The sequence below is a fragment of the Cyclopterus lumpus genome, chromosome 18 (assembly GCF_009769545.1).
Source record: "Cyclopterus lumpus isolate fCycLum1 chromosome 18, fCycLum1.pri, whole genome shotgun sequence".
NCBI lineage: Eukaryota > Metazoa > Chordata > Actinopteri > Perciformes > Cyclopteridae > Cyclopterus > Cyclopterus lumpus.
The window spans coordinates 6,448,968-6,466,422 of NC_046983.1; the positions used below are offsets into that span (position 1 = coordinate 6,448,968).

Below are 17,455 nucleotides of genomic sequence, written 5' to 3' on the forward strand. Positions count from 1 at the left end.
TTACATAAAACGTAAAATAATCCTTTTGATGTCCAACAAACTGTATTCCGCTGTTGTGTATCCATAGACAAGAAAGCCAAATACAAAAACGCATTTTTTTTTTGGTTCATAATATAATATTGCTCGGAATAATTCAATTGGAAAACAAAATGTTTTACTTGTGTCACGATAATAAGATTCCTCTACTAATAAAGAGTTATCAGCTACTGTATGGTCGTACATTTGTTAATTCAAGTATGCAGTGCACTTTGCGGGACACGTCATTGTGCCTGTATAACTACAGAAACATTAATTATCTATACATTATGTGTCTAGATGTCCAGCTGCCGCCACACGTCCATCATAGCCGTTTACCATATTGTTGTCGGAAAAAAACTCTTTAGATGGAGATAGCATAATGCCAGATGTGACTGTATCTTTATATTCCACTATTATTCCACAAAAAAAAACTTAAATGAAGCGCACAGTGTTGTTTTTCCCCCACCACAAAGAGCAGAACACATGATTATACAAACAAGTTTGGATTTGTGCCGACTGTCACATGGTCATTCAAAGATAATGTATTCTGAGAGCATTTCAAAGCACACTGTATCTGTTAAAAAATGAGTTTTATGTTCCATTCCCTCTTCATCTTTGTCCATTTAAATTAGAAGCCTTCCTCCCTCCTCTCTCTCCCTTTCTGCTAAACTCCCTCATCTCATCCTTTCTTGCGAGCCTTTAAGAGCTCCCCACATTCAACCTTATCGTTCTCAAATTCAATTAGCTTCAATTCTGTGGTTCAATTTTCTGCCAGAGCCATGGCAATATCTCACAGATTGTATCTTCACTACCTCCAGCTCTCTCATCAAGCAAGGTAAAAGAACTATAATTGAAACCACTTTTAATTGAAGCCACATTTCCACCCGTTACTGACACCGCCTCATCTCATTCCTCAGAGAAGAACAATCAGTTCATTCAACGAGATAGCTTACTCCGAATCTGGGAGTTCCATGTGTGGATTGTGTCAAATTAATCAACAGTGTTTATGTTACACATTAATATTCTTTGAAATATAGTAGATATTATGGATTCAATAACATATTATTCAGAAAAAAATGTTTAAGACCCATGCATCCCTAAATGAGGACGATATGAAGGTAAAACCAAAGTGAATATATACATTTAGATCCCTGTGATTGGACAGTGTGACAATACACATACAGTGAGATGACACATTAGTAATTTAGATTATGCCATGTTCTTTATCCTGTAACTAACTCTTTTTTTTCACGATTTTTTTTTTAACATTTTCAAAATGTATTATTTTGATTAAATGGTCTTGTTACTTTGAGTTGAGAGTGTCGATAACGAAAGCGCCCTCTTTTTTTTTTATTTTACGTTTTCACATCGAAAGAAAAGCGAGGGATTTGATATACAAACATTTTTTAGATACTTTTAAAATATATCGTAAATATTTTTTGCTTTCCCAACATGTCGCCACCATATCTGGCGCGATGAAGACATTCATATTCACTGCCACTGAGGATGTAGAGCCATGTCATCAAAAGCAGGGTGACATAAAGCCTGGGTGTCATTAGGGAGCCACATCTGTAAACTAACGCGGACAATGTGTCTGCCAATAGCAGCATCATAAATACATGGAATCTGACAGTATTTAATCAGCAAACTGCAGGGAAGTGAATCTAACACACACACACACACACACAACCATTCAGGTTGAGAGAATGTAAATAAGCCAGTGGCTTGAAGCTGTATCAGTTGTAACAAGACTCTCTCTGTGAGACTTCTAAACAGTCCCTCTGGGCCCCTAAAGCTGGACTCTGTTAAGATGGGACTGTGATGTCTGTGGGGGCGGCGGTTGAGAAGTCTGGCCTGTGCTGATTGGCTTAGTCCCCAGCGAAGGGATGTGACATGACAGAGTGCTCAATTAGCCATCTGGTCGCCCACGGCAACGGTCACAAAGTGGTCCCCGACAAGCAGTGGACAGTGGGGTAATCAGTGCGATTCGCTCTGCGCGCACACACACACACACACACACACACTCACAGTCATACTCACACAGTGAAGCACGCAGTAAATTATAACACAAATGGCTTGCTTACATATGCAAGGCAAGCACAGACAACATGTACAAGTCAGCTAAAGACAATCCACATGGTGACAGACATAAAACTCATTTATACATTGAGCTCTTTAGCCGGTGGCCACACATACAGATACTCCACCCGGGGAACACCTCTGTTAGAAGGCTGCTCGCCAGCTGCTTGTGACCTCCTGACCCCTCTAATAGCCCAGTGTACAATGTGTGCATAGGTTAAAAAACATGAACATCAACAAGCACTGAAGAAAGGACCAGAGCATTGCAATGTTCCCAACAACAGCGTGGCATGGAGACCCAAGATAAAACGGGGCGTCTGATTTAATGTCGGTGTCTATGTAAGTGAGTCTGTGTGTATGTGTGTGTTCATCTTTTTATCATCCACACAAGAAAGTTGTCTGGATACATTTGTTTTATGTGCCGCGAGATTCAGAGATTCGAGGTGTCAGGGACGCTCGGGTGGCAACAATAAAACACTTTTGCCTCCAAATCCGTGGTGTGCCATTTAATAAGAAGAAGCGGAATGATGTCAACTGTAAGAGGCATTGCTGCTTTAGCTGGGTTTTACAGTACAATGTACTGCCATAAAACACAATGTACATGTTTACATTGCTCTGTTTCCAGTTAAGACATTAGCTGATGCTCTGATCCAGAGATGTGCAGGGTGATAGCTGAAAGCTACTATTTCTAGATGTATGTTTTATTTTACCATAAGCACACGTCCCTGCTTTCTTTCCGGGAGGCACCACACACTTTAAAGCTGCACTATTTCTTATTTCATATGTGAACAGTCAAATGAATATGTATACCGTGAAATGTGTCACTTTTAAAGAACACACAAATCAAGTTGCACGTACAATTTCCAGATTTCAAATGACACGCGTCAACCTATATTCGGGTCCAGATACATGATGCAACCGCTGACGAGTAAACTCAATTACTGTCTATATTATTGTTTCACAGGGACGGCACATTCATTTCTTCATAGAAGCTTCGCTGTGAAGCACTAATCGAATGCGTGTTGACATCAGCTGACTGGACTTGGTAGGTGTGTAGCTGGCATAACGGGACCCAGCATGTCTGTGTTCTCGTACTGAGGCCAAGTGGCACATGGAGCTCAGTCGGTAATTTTACCCACCTGCAGCATTTAAGAACCAATTACCAACGTGTCTTTCCAGTCAGACAGAAACCGGTGGCACCAACACAGAGAGTTGCATGTTAAAAAGGGACTGAAACTTCTTTTCAGAGTTAACAAAACTATTCGTTGGCCAAACCTGTCCTCTGGGTCGTCCATTAACTCTGTGACAGCAACACTGGCAACCCCATCAGTATGCTCCGCGTCGGTTAAATTAGCCAGCGCGATGTTGGAAATGGACACCATTTGGGTTTTACAATGCACATTTTGTTGTTGAGGAGAATTCACAACGAGAGTTTCAGTCCATCAGTCGATGCTTTTGTCAAGAATGACTTTCAATTTAGTGCAAAAGCTTTGCAGATACTCTGATTATAGGGGGAGTTGGTGGGGGGTGGGGTGGGTTCTTTATTGGACTGTGAGTAAGCATTCAAAAAGTGTTATCAACCCATATATATACATTACACATTTGAACTATGTTTTACTATATGGTTTATGAAACTCCTCGAGTAATATAGATATGGAAATACCCTGGAAATGAAAATTGATGAAGGAGCTTTAAAGATATACAAGGAAATCACCTCAGTGGAAGCATTCGACGATAAGGGAGAGATCCATCATGGAAGCTGCCCTGGGGAGTGCCGAAAATGCGAGCAGACACTATACCTCGGAGAGCTGCCATCGGCTTTATTTGAATCCAATCTGGGATGGGGGATATGGAAATGAACATGCTCCCGCAGTATCCCTGGGTGCTTTTGGGGCGAGCAGGTGTGGGCGGGACGACTGGGTCCGCCGAGGCCCACCTGCGTGCACCGAGGCGCTAATGAAGATGCAATGCTCTGACATCAGAGGATGTCCTAATGCTGGAGCTACAAATGAGCCGCTGTGGAGGAGAAGGGGACGGCGTGAGAGGTGCCCGGGAGATGCGCGCTGACAGCTTTGTTTTCATACCCCGTATCCAGGGTGAAATGAAGGAGTTTCTCCATTTTCAGTTCTACAAATTGGGAGCATGATTCACACGCTGCGATGTTTCTCCTCTCACGCGCGGAGACACTCCGATTCAGATTTTCTCACGCGCGGAGACACTCCGATTCAGATTTTTAGGCGTGAAGAGAGAGAGAGAGAACGCTGTTCAGTCTGCCAATTTTTTTATTGCCATCTTATCTCAAGTCTCCCACTGGGCGATAGTGAATTTGGTGAAGAAACCATGTTTACTGGCACATTTCATTCAATATAGCTTCTGGTTTACAGCACCATGTGGTGGTTGAGTGAAGGCACCTTGTGGATGTGTGCTTTATGAGATCACATTTTTTTGTTTAAAAAGGGAGAAAACTAAGCACAGAGCCACCGCAGGTATGCACATGACGCCGTGGCAGCAGACATTGCTGCAAAGAGATAAGATACTTTTATCTGTCCTTATGTTACCTTGCGTGTGCTGAACTTCAACTGTAATCCAAGGCTAAGGTCTCTGAAACACTCGGTTTTGTCCTTGATATCTGGCTGCTTTGTTACTCCTTTTATTTCTCTTCTCTATCTTCAACACCAAGCTATACAGCAGGGAGGGTGTCATATGGGTATTGAATTGTTCCCGGTCTGTGCCAGACACAACCGCTGAAAAAGTTACATTTTTGTTTAATCTAAATTTCACTTCACTTTCTTTTTTTTTCCCCCTGCAAACTCTGGGGGCCGTATGCACAAAAACAATGGAGTAGCCACTTTCCACGGCTTTGTGTGATGTGACAATGTGTCCGGCAGTAGGAAAATGTCAAATAGGGAATTTGGACAGGGTTTTGTGTGGAGCCTTAATCTTTTCAGCACACCATAACCGTCTATGTTTTCACAAATGGTATTTATTTTACAACCAGCTTTTTAAAACCTGTTAGAAAGACGCCGGCGGCACATCCTGTCACACATATAGTCGCGTTGTAAAAAAAAAAAAAATCGTTCTGTAAATTGGGTCAGTCAATACTCCACCGTGCTATATTCTATGCTATATTATACCGTGCCAAAGAACTTCATGTCCGTGTGGAGCGATATAAAGTTTCAGCCTCTCCGGGGGAACAGAACACTGCCCACCAAAAAGAACGATAATGACGATTGGCATTTGTTTCCAAACTTGATTGAAATCAAGCTGTGGGCAACCGAGTGCCATCGGACGCGACATTTGACTATCAGACATGTCGTTTGACGTGATAAGTGGCGTAGCCGGTGGCAGCAACGACCACAGGCTGCCATCTAGTCACGTTTCCGCTCCTGCTCTGTGGCGAAGGATGTGTTGAAGCGAACGGAGCCTCCGTGTTATTACTTCATTGAAAGTATAGGCGCAGCGTGACCCTCGGCTCCACAAGTTAAAACAAAAAAAGCTGTCTGTATGGTGACTGACTGTTTAGCTTAGTTTGCTAGTGGTCAGACCAGGCCCTCCTCCCTCTGCCATCAGCAGGCCGTGAATCACATCAGCAGGAGGAGGAGGAGGAGGAGGACAAAGGACAAGGTGCAGGACTTCATGCTTTGTGAACTTCACTCTGTATTTTAATGTCGGGAGTATCATCTATTTTATTGACATTGAACATTTGTTTCACACGGTGACTCTGCCGTTGTCAACATCACTGTTACTGCTATCGAAACAACATTTAGCCTCGTTACATAAACGGAAGTGTACAGCTAATATTTCACACAAGATTGAGCAATGTTATCCCACATCGCAGATTTCCCCTCCCGTGGCGCAGGCAGACTGATACATTGGGAGACGCCCCACCGACATCGATTGGACACCCTCATAAAAAGGTGGCAAATGTTCGCTCGCATGGAAAACAAGACGCCATCTTTAACGGGTGAACAGTATGTGTCACTTTAAGGAGCAGCTTTCTCGTGGTCGGTGCAGTGAGCTCAGACTATACATGGCAGAGTGACTGTTGACCCCGAGGTAAGATCTCCATTGAGTGGCACGTGGGTTCTCACTAACCTCCCTGATCCAGGTCCTTTCTGCCTCCAGTAGTTGGGTCTGTTCAGTTGAACATCCATTTCTATAGGACCAGTCTGTCTAGCTCCATGTTTTTTTTTGTAATGATGGAGCTCGACAACTTCCAGGAAAATAATGAGCAAGTATGCTCCACATTTCCGATGGACAAGAACACACGTGTGAATGTGTGTTTGTGTCCGTCTTTCCGGATGTGTGTATTTTAGCACAGCTCCAAGTAATGGCCGTCACCAAGGCGACCAGGTGACCCAAGCTAGCAATTAGGAGTCTCTAACAGGCTCTACGCAGGCGAGTGTGCACAGATGCAGCGCATACATTATGTAAAATACAGTCCCGGAGAACCCCCCAACTCTCTTCCTCCCCCCCGCGACCACAGCCAATGACCTCTCTCGATCCTTTAATCTAATACATTCTCATCATCAGCCCTGTGTGCAACCAAACAAACGAACCCGTCATGAGGAAGCCGCACGACACAGCACATCTGTGCCGAGCCTCCGATTGCGGGAACATGAAGTGGGTTTTACAAAGGAGAGTTGGGGGAAAATAGCAGAGAGAGAGAGAAGAAGAGGCTGCGAGAGACCAATTTCTTTATTTATTTTTTGACTTCGAACTTGCTGGCTTCAAATTTGTGGGTTTTTTGCCTTCATTTCCTATTCATGGCAGTGGAAAAACAACAAAAACCTCCCACTGTGCTTTTATAAATGTGACGGCACAGCGGCGAGTAAGAGTTCTAAACATGACTGCCTTGTTAAAGTATAAAGACAATGGGCTGACTATGTGCCGCCGACGGTTGTAAAAGTCCAACTCGCACACCGAGTTTAAAAAGGCCTTTCGGTGATTCATGTGAGTGTGTCAGCTCCTTTTTCTGGTCAGTCCAGGATAATTTATGAGTTATTCTGTTTCATAGCTGCTTTCTGTGGTCTTGCATCTCACCTGGCTTAAACACTGGTCATGGAAAAGTATTCTACCTCGTTTTCTTTTCTGTTTAAAAGAGTATGAACAGTTGTGTTGGAATATATTTACTGAGCCAAACCAAAAGAAGTTGATTAAACACTGCATTTTGATTTCAAGTGAACTTGAAGGAATACTTTTACTCTAAATGTAAAAGGCCAAACTCGGCCAAATTCATCAACTTAGCAGAGGATGCTAACTTCTAGCCTGCAACACGCAGTGTTAGCATCGCTCATTTGTGTAATATATGTAAGCATTCATTTGAAAACATTATGCAGAAGTATTTTTTGAATAGTGATTAGCTGGAGAAATGTCAGCAGGAGTGAGAGTGTTATAATCAAGGAGTTAGCATCCGTTAGCTCGCTAGCTACGTCGGATATAATCTGGTTGTTATTCCAGCGGACAAAATAAGTGAAAATAAATCAGAGCCCCGCGGTTTCAAACTAAATTTCAAGCGGTAAATCAGCCAAATGTCGTCATGTGTGTGATCCAACTACGGTCGCTTACCAGAGAGTTTGTTCTGGTGCAGGAACTCCATCTGCAGCCTCTGTCCGGCACGTTGGGCCAAGAGGTACGGGGTTGAGGAGGCCGGGTCCCCGGTGGCGCACATAACATCTGCCCCACTGAACACCAGCGCCATGGTCTGCAGCACTTCAGGCAACACCACGGCTGCACACAGTGCCTGCACACACACAGAAGACGGCATTAAGGAGCACAGCAGCAGTTTCCCTGCACTGTGCCTTCGCTCTGTCTATGGGTCCCACGAGGTCACCACCATTTATACAATTCTTAAATAACGCATACGTAGGATATTACTGTAGTTCTTCATTTGGACATATTTCTAACTCGAATGCCGAAGGCTTATTTTTATTGGCCGTGAATCTTACTTGTGTAAGTCCACCTGTCACTTAACGTGTATTTGTGCGATTGACCAAAAAAAAAGACTGAATAAGTGCAGTCACAGCTCATTGCATTTCTAAGTGGCTTTTGAAAAAATGTCACATCCCAGACAATGAACGAGTAAAAATCCCCGGAAATGTGAGCATGGTAGGAGAAGCCGCTTGCTGTCGCCCTGTGTGTACACCAGGGTGATAGAGGACAAAGAGTCTATAAAGTGGCATCAGAAAACCATATCAAGTTTAGAATTGAGTTCCGCCCGCTGATCTCAAAAGAGAAGTTAAAATAAGATCAAATTGTAATACTCTCTGTGGGAATTATTAAATCTCTAATCCCTGTGAAGAAAAAAAAGGAATACAGCAAATAAGAACAGGACAAATGGGCCATATTAAATATAATGAAAGTAAAAGTTCCAAATTGTAAGAGGAGAAACGTGGGAATAGAGGCATAAAATGAAATGAGTTGAGCAAATAACAACAGAAGAGCATACTGAGGCAAAAAAAGGAATTCATGGAACGAATACTCTGTTCGCAAGATATGTACAATATGACACTGGCAAACAAGACAATGCAATAGAAAACACATAACCAATATGACAATTTGTAGGGGTGTGAATAGTTAATGCAATTTAACAGTTTCTAAAATTGTTAAGAATGTGTTCATAGTCAGACAATCTCTCAAAAATATTCATATATAAACCAAGTGAGTTATTTCGTCCTCAATAACACTGAACGCCACTTAATTTAAGCTTTAGGAAAAGAACCGGCTTGATCAACTCACAAAGGAAAACAGATGTTTCAGCCCTCTCCTTTCCTCAACATTTCCAGTAATTAATGGAGGAAAAAAACAAAACATAACTTGGACTGTAAGTCGTATTTTAAACTTCAAAAGCACTTTCATAAAATCAGGGAAACTTGCGAGAGCCTGTTATATATATTTTAAGAAATAATAAAAGTTATTTTCTTAGATGTCTCCTCTAAAAGCCACAGAAGGCATCAAACAACTGGATCCACAGGGTATACGGGACTCTAGGTGACAAATAAACTCACCTATTTGTATAAAATAATTTGGCAAAGAAGTTAATTGTGGACCAGATCGGATTATGGGTTGAACTTGTGTGCCATCTAATCCCAAATGCACAGAATATTCAAAGTGGAGGAAGCCTGGGAGAAGCAGAGTTGAACGACAACCACCGCAGCAGGCTGCGATAGGCTGAGACGCACATGTCAATCAAAGATATCTGAAACACACGTCTACATGTCGTGTGTGCAGACAAGCTTTGTTAAAACTATTCACCTGTTTCACACAGCGTGAAAGCCAAGCAACATTAAGGAGTCTGACGGAGGGAAAATAGTTTCTCTCTCTCCGTCTTGTCTCTTCCCATCAGTCCAGTCAATTGACGTGACATTGTGCACGATGACCCGCGACAAAGTGGATCAACGGAGGAGTCGAGTGGCAAATGGTGAGATTTCAACGAGCAACCCCTCTTTTCATCAGACCTGGAGCGAGTCAGTAAGCTGCATCGATCTGCCACGAACAAGCGAGATCCGTCTGAAAGTGAGGCGCAGGAAAGGCTGCGCATATACATATATATATATATATATATATATATATATACACATATACACACACACACACACACACAAAGCACCTGTCAATATAACGTGCTCTCCTACACAAAGATCCTTCCATGCACACAGATTTATCCATTACTATCCATGCTCATTGTTTCTGCAAACATCTACATACATACATCCACATATATATATATATATATATATATATATATATATATATATATATATATATATATATATATATATATATATATATATATATATATATATATATATTGCATTTTCTGTTGTTAAAGAGAGATATATGTATGTCTATATATATATATATAGCAATATATATATACACACATATATATACACACATATATATATCCACATCCACATTAGTTTAGTCACTTACTGTCTTTTTCTCATCCACACTTACTCACATGCTCGCACACAAGACGGGGTCAGATTATGGCAAAATAGTCCCAAGCAACCTGGCCTTATTCTGTATCATCTCTGGAAATGACCTTCCGAGTCATAGCAATTACTGCAGCCACTAGAGGGTTTATGCGTGTCTGCGTGTGTAATGATATAAGAAGGTCCTTTGACACCCCCCTCTCTAGGTCATGTGGCCTGCAGAGACTGCGTGGAGGTCACTGGGATATGAGCGCCTAATGGGGAATATATGACTGAGGAACAGAGAGGGGGCCGTATAAAGAGAGGGCATGAAATGGAGAAACTGGATGAAGGGCCGGAAAACATCAACAGAATAAGCACGCATGGTTGAGATTATGTAAGAGGCATATTGGTGCAGACGGGGATACATTCCTTCACTACCTTTTAATTCCATTTCATTACTCGAATTGACACTTTAAAAAACGGCAGTTGACTGTATGTGTCGAGTGAGTTGTGTGACCCCTGCGCCCATAAAACGTGTTAAAATGCCATCACATGATTTCAGAATGGCATGAATGTCAGTGAGGAAATTGCTCGTATTATTGTCTTTGTTCCAGAGACGACTCCCAAAGGAATAGGTTTTATATAGCTTTTATTCTTTCATATTCATACTTGTGTAATGGTATGTAAGTGTGACACAAAACTGGAACAATGTGTCGAATGAGATAAGACTCAGTGTCCTTGTTTATGTTTAAAATACTTTTTTGGTATTACGTTTTTATTTTTATTTTTATAGTTTGCGTAGGATTTATTACTTGTAGTTAAGATGAATGAACTCCTTTAAAATGTGAGCACACACACACACACATCTGCTGAGTTATGGTGTGTGTGATGGTTCTACGACACATTGATCTCGATCAAATCTGTTGAGCCCATTTATGAAGGCGGAGTAGACGGAGAGAAAGCACACAACAACCCACTTCCACCTTTTCTCTCTCTTTCTCACTCTCTTGCTCTCAAGCACACACACACACACACACACACACACATATATATATATATATATATAGATAGATATACACAGACACACACACACACACCTCTCCATTGCCCAAACCCTTTTAGGCAGCCGCACTCTCTGTGGCTGTCACACTTCATCTCCTGCAAAAAACTCACACTATAACAGCAAATTCACACATCCTTAGTGGTGCAGCACACATGTTCACACGCATGTACACATCACACACTCCCAAATACACATACACGCGCAAAAGGCCAGCAAAGCCGCAATAAAACCAACCCAAGCGTTTCTGTTGTGGATCCTAATCCACTTTTCCACTTAGCTAGCTGGTATATCTCTTCCTTACCTCCCCCCTTTCTCTCTCTCTCTCTCTCTCTCTACATCTCCATCCCTCTCTTTCTACACGAGAAAACAACACATGGGGGCTGATCTGCGTAAATGCTGATGCAGGTGGAAACGTAGCCGTTTGGAGGCTCAGTGCTTTTAAGACCTTCTCTTTTAGGGGAAGCCAACTAAAAAAAAAAAGGCGCTTTTCTTTCTCTTTTTTTTGCTGCAGCAATAAACCCTCAACCACAAACTAGAGGAGAAGGCCTCCGCGTCAACCTGCTCGCACAGATCGATCAGACTTGTGGCGCTGTTTAACTGATGATTAAAAGGTCTGAATGGCATGAAGACAACGTTACAGCCAACGAACAATTATAGGAACAATGGATCTGTTGGATATAAACCTATAAACCATATAAACACAATCCAATATCATTTTCCAATAGCCGCCAAAACTGCCGATATTCTGACATTTCCAATCAGGTGTACTCATGGAAATCTATGCACATTTTGGACAGACCCAATGTATTCTTGACACAAAGGCAGCCTCCAGGTGGAGAGTGTGGCCCTGTTTACTTCTGGCATGACACCATGCATACATGTAAACAAACAAGTGCCGTGTTATTAACTGGCGAGAGGGCAGTTCCGTTGTCTAGTCTGCCTGAAATTAAAAGAAGAGGAAATCAAAACTCCCGATATACATCTATGGGCTTTATCGATATTGCCACACTTCATGGGCAAAGCCCGGTTGCGCAATTTGAGTACTGGAGACAAGAGGGAAAAAAGGCATTAGCGTTTCCACGACAACAGCTGCCAAATGCGTCCCAGGCCACCTCTTGAGTGGTTTGAGTCTTGGTGGTCGTTTACACTTTTATGTCGTGATGTCCGCTTGTGAGCTGATCGGCCAGAGACACAATGTTTATGAGACAAGACTGGAAGACACAAACCACAGCTTTAATGTCATGGGGAGAACTGGTCAAGGCAGTGAGGGAGTTCGGAAGTTGTAGATCTAGTGTACCAGCAACATCTGCTCTAGTTGTTTATACAAAAGTATGATTGTACTGTAGTAGTGGACAAGCAAACAGAAAATATGTCAGCGGAATACGTGCTACACCTGAAAATAGGTCCAATTTGAGTCTTTTGAATGAATCTGTATTAAGGTTGTACCTGGTTGAGCCCGTCCAGGCCATGAAAGCCCTCCAGCGCCCTCCGGTACTTCCTCTCCCTGTACTTCCTGCGGATGAACGTGGCGCGCTGCTCCACCGAAGCCCCGCTGTGGACTTCCTCCTCCAAGGGAAGATTGGCAGCCCAGAAACTGTTTGCGTTCTTATTCCCCACCTCCAGGAAGAGCTGAGGGGTTGAGGCGAGAATCATTTGCAGACCCACTAAAAAGGGCTTGAAGTAAACATTTCGCCAAGCCCTGAATCGTTGTGGAGTTCGTCTTGGCAACAAACCTCCTTGATTTGTTTTTCCGGTCTTCGCCGTGTATTTTTACTTACGTTTATGAATCCTTTGAAGCTCGGCAGAAGTAGTTAATTTCAAGACTTTCATATTAAGTGAGAAGCTAATTTCCTCCTCCATAAGAAAATCAGTATGTACCTCCACCAGCTCATTGCTCCAGATGCTGCTGTCCAACTTCAAGCTGCGCACTTTGGAAATACTCGGGCCGAGGGAGCGATGTTGCCCTGGTGCACAGGAAGACACACATGAGTTCACAGATACACAAATACACGTGCGCTCAGTGGGTTTATGAAGCCTCTCTCAATTTGATATATTCCCAAAAAAAGCATTGGCTGTCAGGCTACCCTTTTTAGTTCCTGTAAAGTTCACGAATGAAATTAACGCGCACATATATGGACGGAAAAGTGTGCGCACAAACACACATCGATGTCGATGATGGCGATGGGATGAACAATAAACCGGCAGTTACGAGACGGAGAAACCGAGCTCGACTGGAAGCTCATTCTCTCACTCACAACAGACATATTTAGTCCCCTCAGCACCCCTAATTGGAAATGAAAGCACAGAACGAGGGCCATTAATTGCTAATGAATCATGAGTAATTCATTGTGTTTGTGGGTCGGCCTGTTTATTTGGGTGAACGCGAGGCTTCTAGGGTTGCTTATGGCCAGAGACGGAGCATACATGCATAATACATTAGTAGGAAAAACACTGTATGTGTGAATGTGAATTATCGTCCTGTGTGTAAAGGCGGATAATTTTAGATTTAGCATGAGCTCATTACTGTGTTCTCTGCTCAAGTAGAGCAGCTGTGAATGAGAATGCTGGGCCTTGAGCTGTGAAAAAGACGTCTTGACACAGATCTAGGGAGCCCAGATGCCAGAAATCATTGAAATATCTGTATTTTTTTTTATTATAATGAAGAAAAAATTATTGAACTTTCTTTTGATAACCCTAACCCTACTTCAGGAATAATGGTATTCAACATGTCTATACTGAGCAGAACAATGACATTAATTGACTGGTTGGATCTGCTCGTTAAAAACACAAATCCAGGGGTTATTAGAAGATTATATCCCACTAACAATAATAATATGACGCTCTTGTCCATGCTGGTCAATTCAAAAGCAATACTATTGTTTCAGTTGAGCTCTGAGACTACGAATAGTGCACATTTCCTCCTTCCCCAAGGATATTCTTCAATCTTTTGTGGGAAAAGTTCACGTCAAAGTGTCAAGTGTGTGGATGCTAGAGTCGGCTGATATATTAACATTTTCCAACCAGTCGCCGTCAACAACCCGCAATAACAATGCTATTAAATGATCTGCACATACACAGAGTTTTGGGTCCAGTTCTCAAATATGATTGATTAATTGACCTTGACCAATTGATGGGAAAGCAACCATTAAAGAAGGCGCAGGCTGAGTGTCCATGTAGAGCTTTTCCCCGTCAAAAGAATGCACTGCCGACGCTTTTTCTCTGAGAATACACCCCATCCTCCTTCTGGCGCGCAGAAATAAAGACCTATCTGAACATCAAAAATTCCAATTTCATTTATCGTCACTGCCCCGTTTTGTGAGAGACTATATATGGCCGAACTCCAACTGCCAGCTCCGAGTCACACACGCTTGGAATTTACAGGTACATTTTTGTATTGTTCATTAATTCATTATTTCGATGAAAATAACCGGTTTATTCAACCCGTCGCTCGAGCCCAGTGGATGCATTAGTGTGCTCAGACTTGAGTCGGATTCGTCCACTCCAAAAAAGTCCCCATTGAAGAGAGAGGAAGGATCATGTCACATCTTCGAGACCCCATGAGTTAAAAAAAAAAAAAAAAGAGCCCAAAGAGGCGCAATTCTGTCACTTTTGCCTGTGAAGGAGTGAACATATTTCACTCTGGGCGCCTGCTGCATTTCTGCAGCCGCGCTCCATCCTCTGAGCCGTACAGCACCACAGGACCATTTTCACTTGTGTAAGGGTAATGAAGCAGAAACAAAGTGTGCATGCACCACCGGGTACACGGTGAGATCTTCACATATAAATAGCCTGTTGTAAATGTCTTCATCTTTCTGATGGAAGCAAAACAACGCGAGAAGGGTATTCCCATCACAGGAAAAGAGTGCACACCACACTCATTACTCACTCCATGGAGCACTTTTCCAGCCCCCTGTACTTGTGTGGCATTTTCCGAGTCAGAAGGAAACAAAAGCGAATGAGCGCCGCATCCGTGCGTTACCACGGCAACCGTTTCCAGCAGACGAGTCTACAAGTTGCAAGAAGTGCTTTGCAATATCATGTGGTAAAGTGGGGCCTCCCAATATTTGGAGCAATGTAATTCCCCCGCTGGCTGGTCGGGTTTGCACAGCGGGAGAAAGGCCAGAGAGAGGGAATCGCCAGCAGGAGGGGAACCAGACGATAATGAATACTGCAACACTCACATTGTTGTATCATAACTAGGGATCACATGACTGTGTGTGATGTGAAAGAGGCCAAACCAACAGAAAAGTATCATCCGACTCTACAGTTCCACCGCAGCTCTGCAGAGCGTTTCAGGTTCCTTCTGCTCATTGTTTTTGTTTTTTATGTCCCGCAGCTTAAAGGTTTTAGTTCAGTGCTCCTGTGCAAGTTGCAGCTATCTACAGAGAAAGTATATGTATACGTCCTGCCCAGCATTGAATAGCAGATAGAAAAAGACATGGAAAAGTGTGCATTCAGCACATATTTACGAACACTTGAGGCATATGAACTTAATGAGGTGATAATGTTGTGTTTAAATCAAAAAGCGCTGCCCCCAAGTGGCCAACAAAAAACTAAAATGCAGGTTTTCCAGTTTTTAGAAAAATAGTACTGAGACTATTTTACTGAGATTATGTTTTAAGTAGCTGATTATTAGCGGGAATTGTTTCCCCTGCAAGGAGACACACTGTAGACACAGCAAACAACAAAACATATTTCCAATAATGGAATCTTTCTATTTGCGTTCTCACTTTCTATCAGAAAGAAGGGGAGAAAAAAAATAAAATGGGCCAAACGCAAATGAGCAGAATACAAATGTGCGTCTCTTAAAGTAATCGAGAAAAAAATAATCAAAAATATGAATGCCTGTGTAACAAACTGTAACTTTTCACTCAGGTTTTGAATATGATTGTTTTTGATCAGATAAATCTGAATGTTAATATTCATAATAAACATTTTTTTATCAAACTGAAAATAATGGGCACACCCTCAAAACTATGCAAAGACGCACTTATGGCAGTATATGAAGCTGCTCGACATCAGAGGGTGAAGATAAAGACTATGAAAAAATATATTCCGTCTCGGCATAAAAAGAGGAGAGCCAATCTGGAATCATTTTTGCCATTAGTCTTCTCATTACTTCCTTCCTCTTTCTCTTGTTCAGCATTTCTCTTTATTGTCCATGACATGGGAGCGCTAATTAAAAGCATGAGCAGTCATTGGTATTCCAAATGGACCGTTGTCTAATTTAAGGAGAGCACAGTGCGAGGACAGCTTCCTCGTTGCAGATATCGCCCAGCGTGTCGACAAAATGTAATATTAAACACCCCTGCAAATGAAATCATTTAAGGGGTGTTTGAAAAGGGATGTTGGATATCTGATGCGTACCAATTACATGGGCTTTGCAGAGGTGAGGAGAAGAATCGCATTAAAACTCATGACGCTGGGAGAAATCTCAGACCGAGAGAAGATCTGTGGGGGGGGATGAGTAGGTATAACCTCCCAACCAGGTATCCCTCCACATCAGGCATGGCTGCTGCTTCTCTGTAATCATGTTGAGCGGGTCAAGAGGCAGTTTGGGGATCGCTCAAGTTCCTGCCCATGGCTTAATCTTTGTTGTCATTTCATCTAAGCCATCCAAGTATTGCCAAATAGATTAGAGAGTCCAGAGGCCAGATGCCAACTCCCATAAGTGGCTTACTACCTGAGAACTTATTCCAAAAGGGCCCTCTGGGTGAGAATGGACCGCTCATACAGATTAATGCAGCATGGAGTCTTAATTATCCTGAAGAAGTTTGCGGCATAAACTGTGTGTATTAATTAACAGTAAAATGGTGCAGTCACATGGTTCAATAAGCAAACTTAATAGCAATATCAATTCCAATGAGTTAAATATTAGTCTGAGATTGTAGCCGGTGCACGACAGGTCAACTGAACATTCATGTGAAATTAGTTTACAAGCAAGTTCACAATAAAACGTTTCATGGAGAACAATGTTTCAAGTAATACGTGACGAAAACACACAATTCACTTTGTCTCTATGTTTCCTATAATTAGTGCCAAAAAAAAAGAAAAGAAACAATGTTCCAGGGAAGTTCCTAAGAAGTAACTAGAAAATGATTGACTAATAACAGTAAGTGTTGTCTTGTTTGTCATCTAGCAAACCCCTCGGGTTTTATCTTGCGAAAACTTGGGGGGGGGGGGGGTCTTTAAAAACTATCATATAAGAGGTGTTTCGACATGCTGCTGGCTTCCAATCCACACGATGCTGTATGTTGGCGGACCGCCGCAGATCTGGGATCCATTCGGATACCGCCCTCACGGTTCGGCACGCATGGGAATCACTGAGTAATTACACAGTTAAACAATCCATGAGTGATATATAAAGTTGTTACCG

The 17,455-nt window shown here is 42.4% G+C and overlaps 1 protein-coding gene across 1 annotated transcript in view; it reads right to left on the reverse strand.

Annotated features, from left to right (window-relative positions):
• zmp:0000000660 (arf-GAP with Rho-GAP domain, ANK repeat and PH domain-containing protein 2) overlaps nt 1-17,455 on the reverse strand; it is a 95,764-nt gene that overhangs the window by 40,143 nt on the left and 38,166 nt on the right. Inside the window, 3 exon segments of the mRNA XM_034556626.1 lie at nt 7,666-7,840; nt 12,526-12,708; nt 12,958-13,043. Coding sequence (XP_034412517.1) covers nt 7,666-7,840; nt 12,526-12,708; nt 12,958-13,043 — 444 coding nt within the window.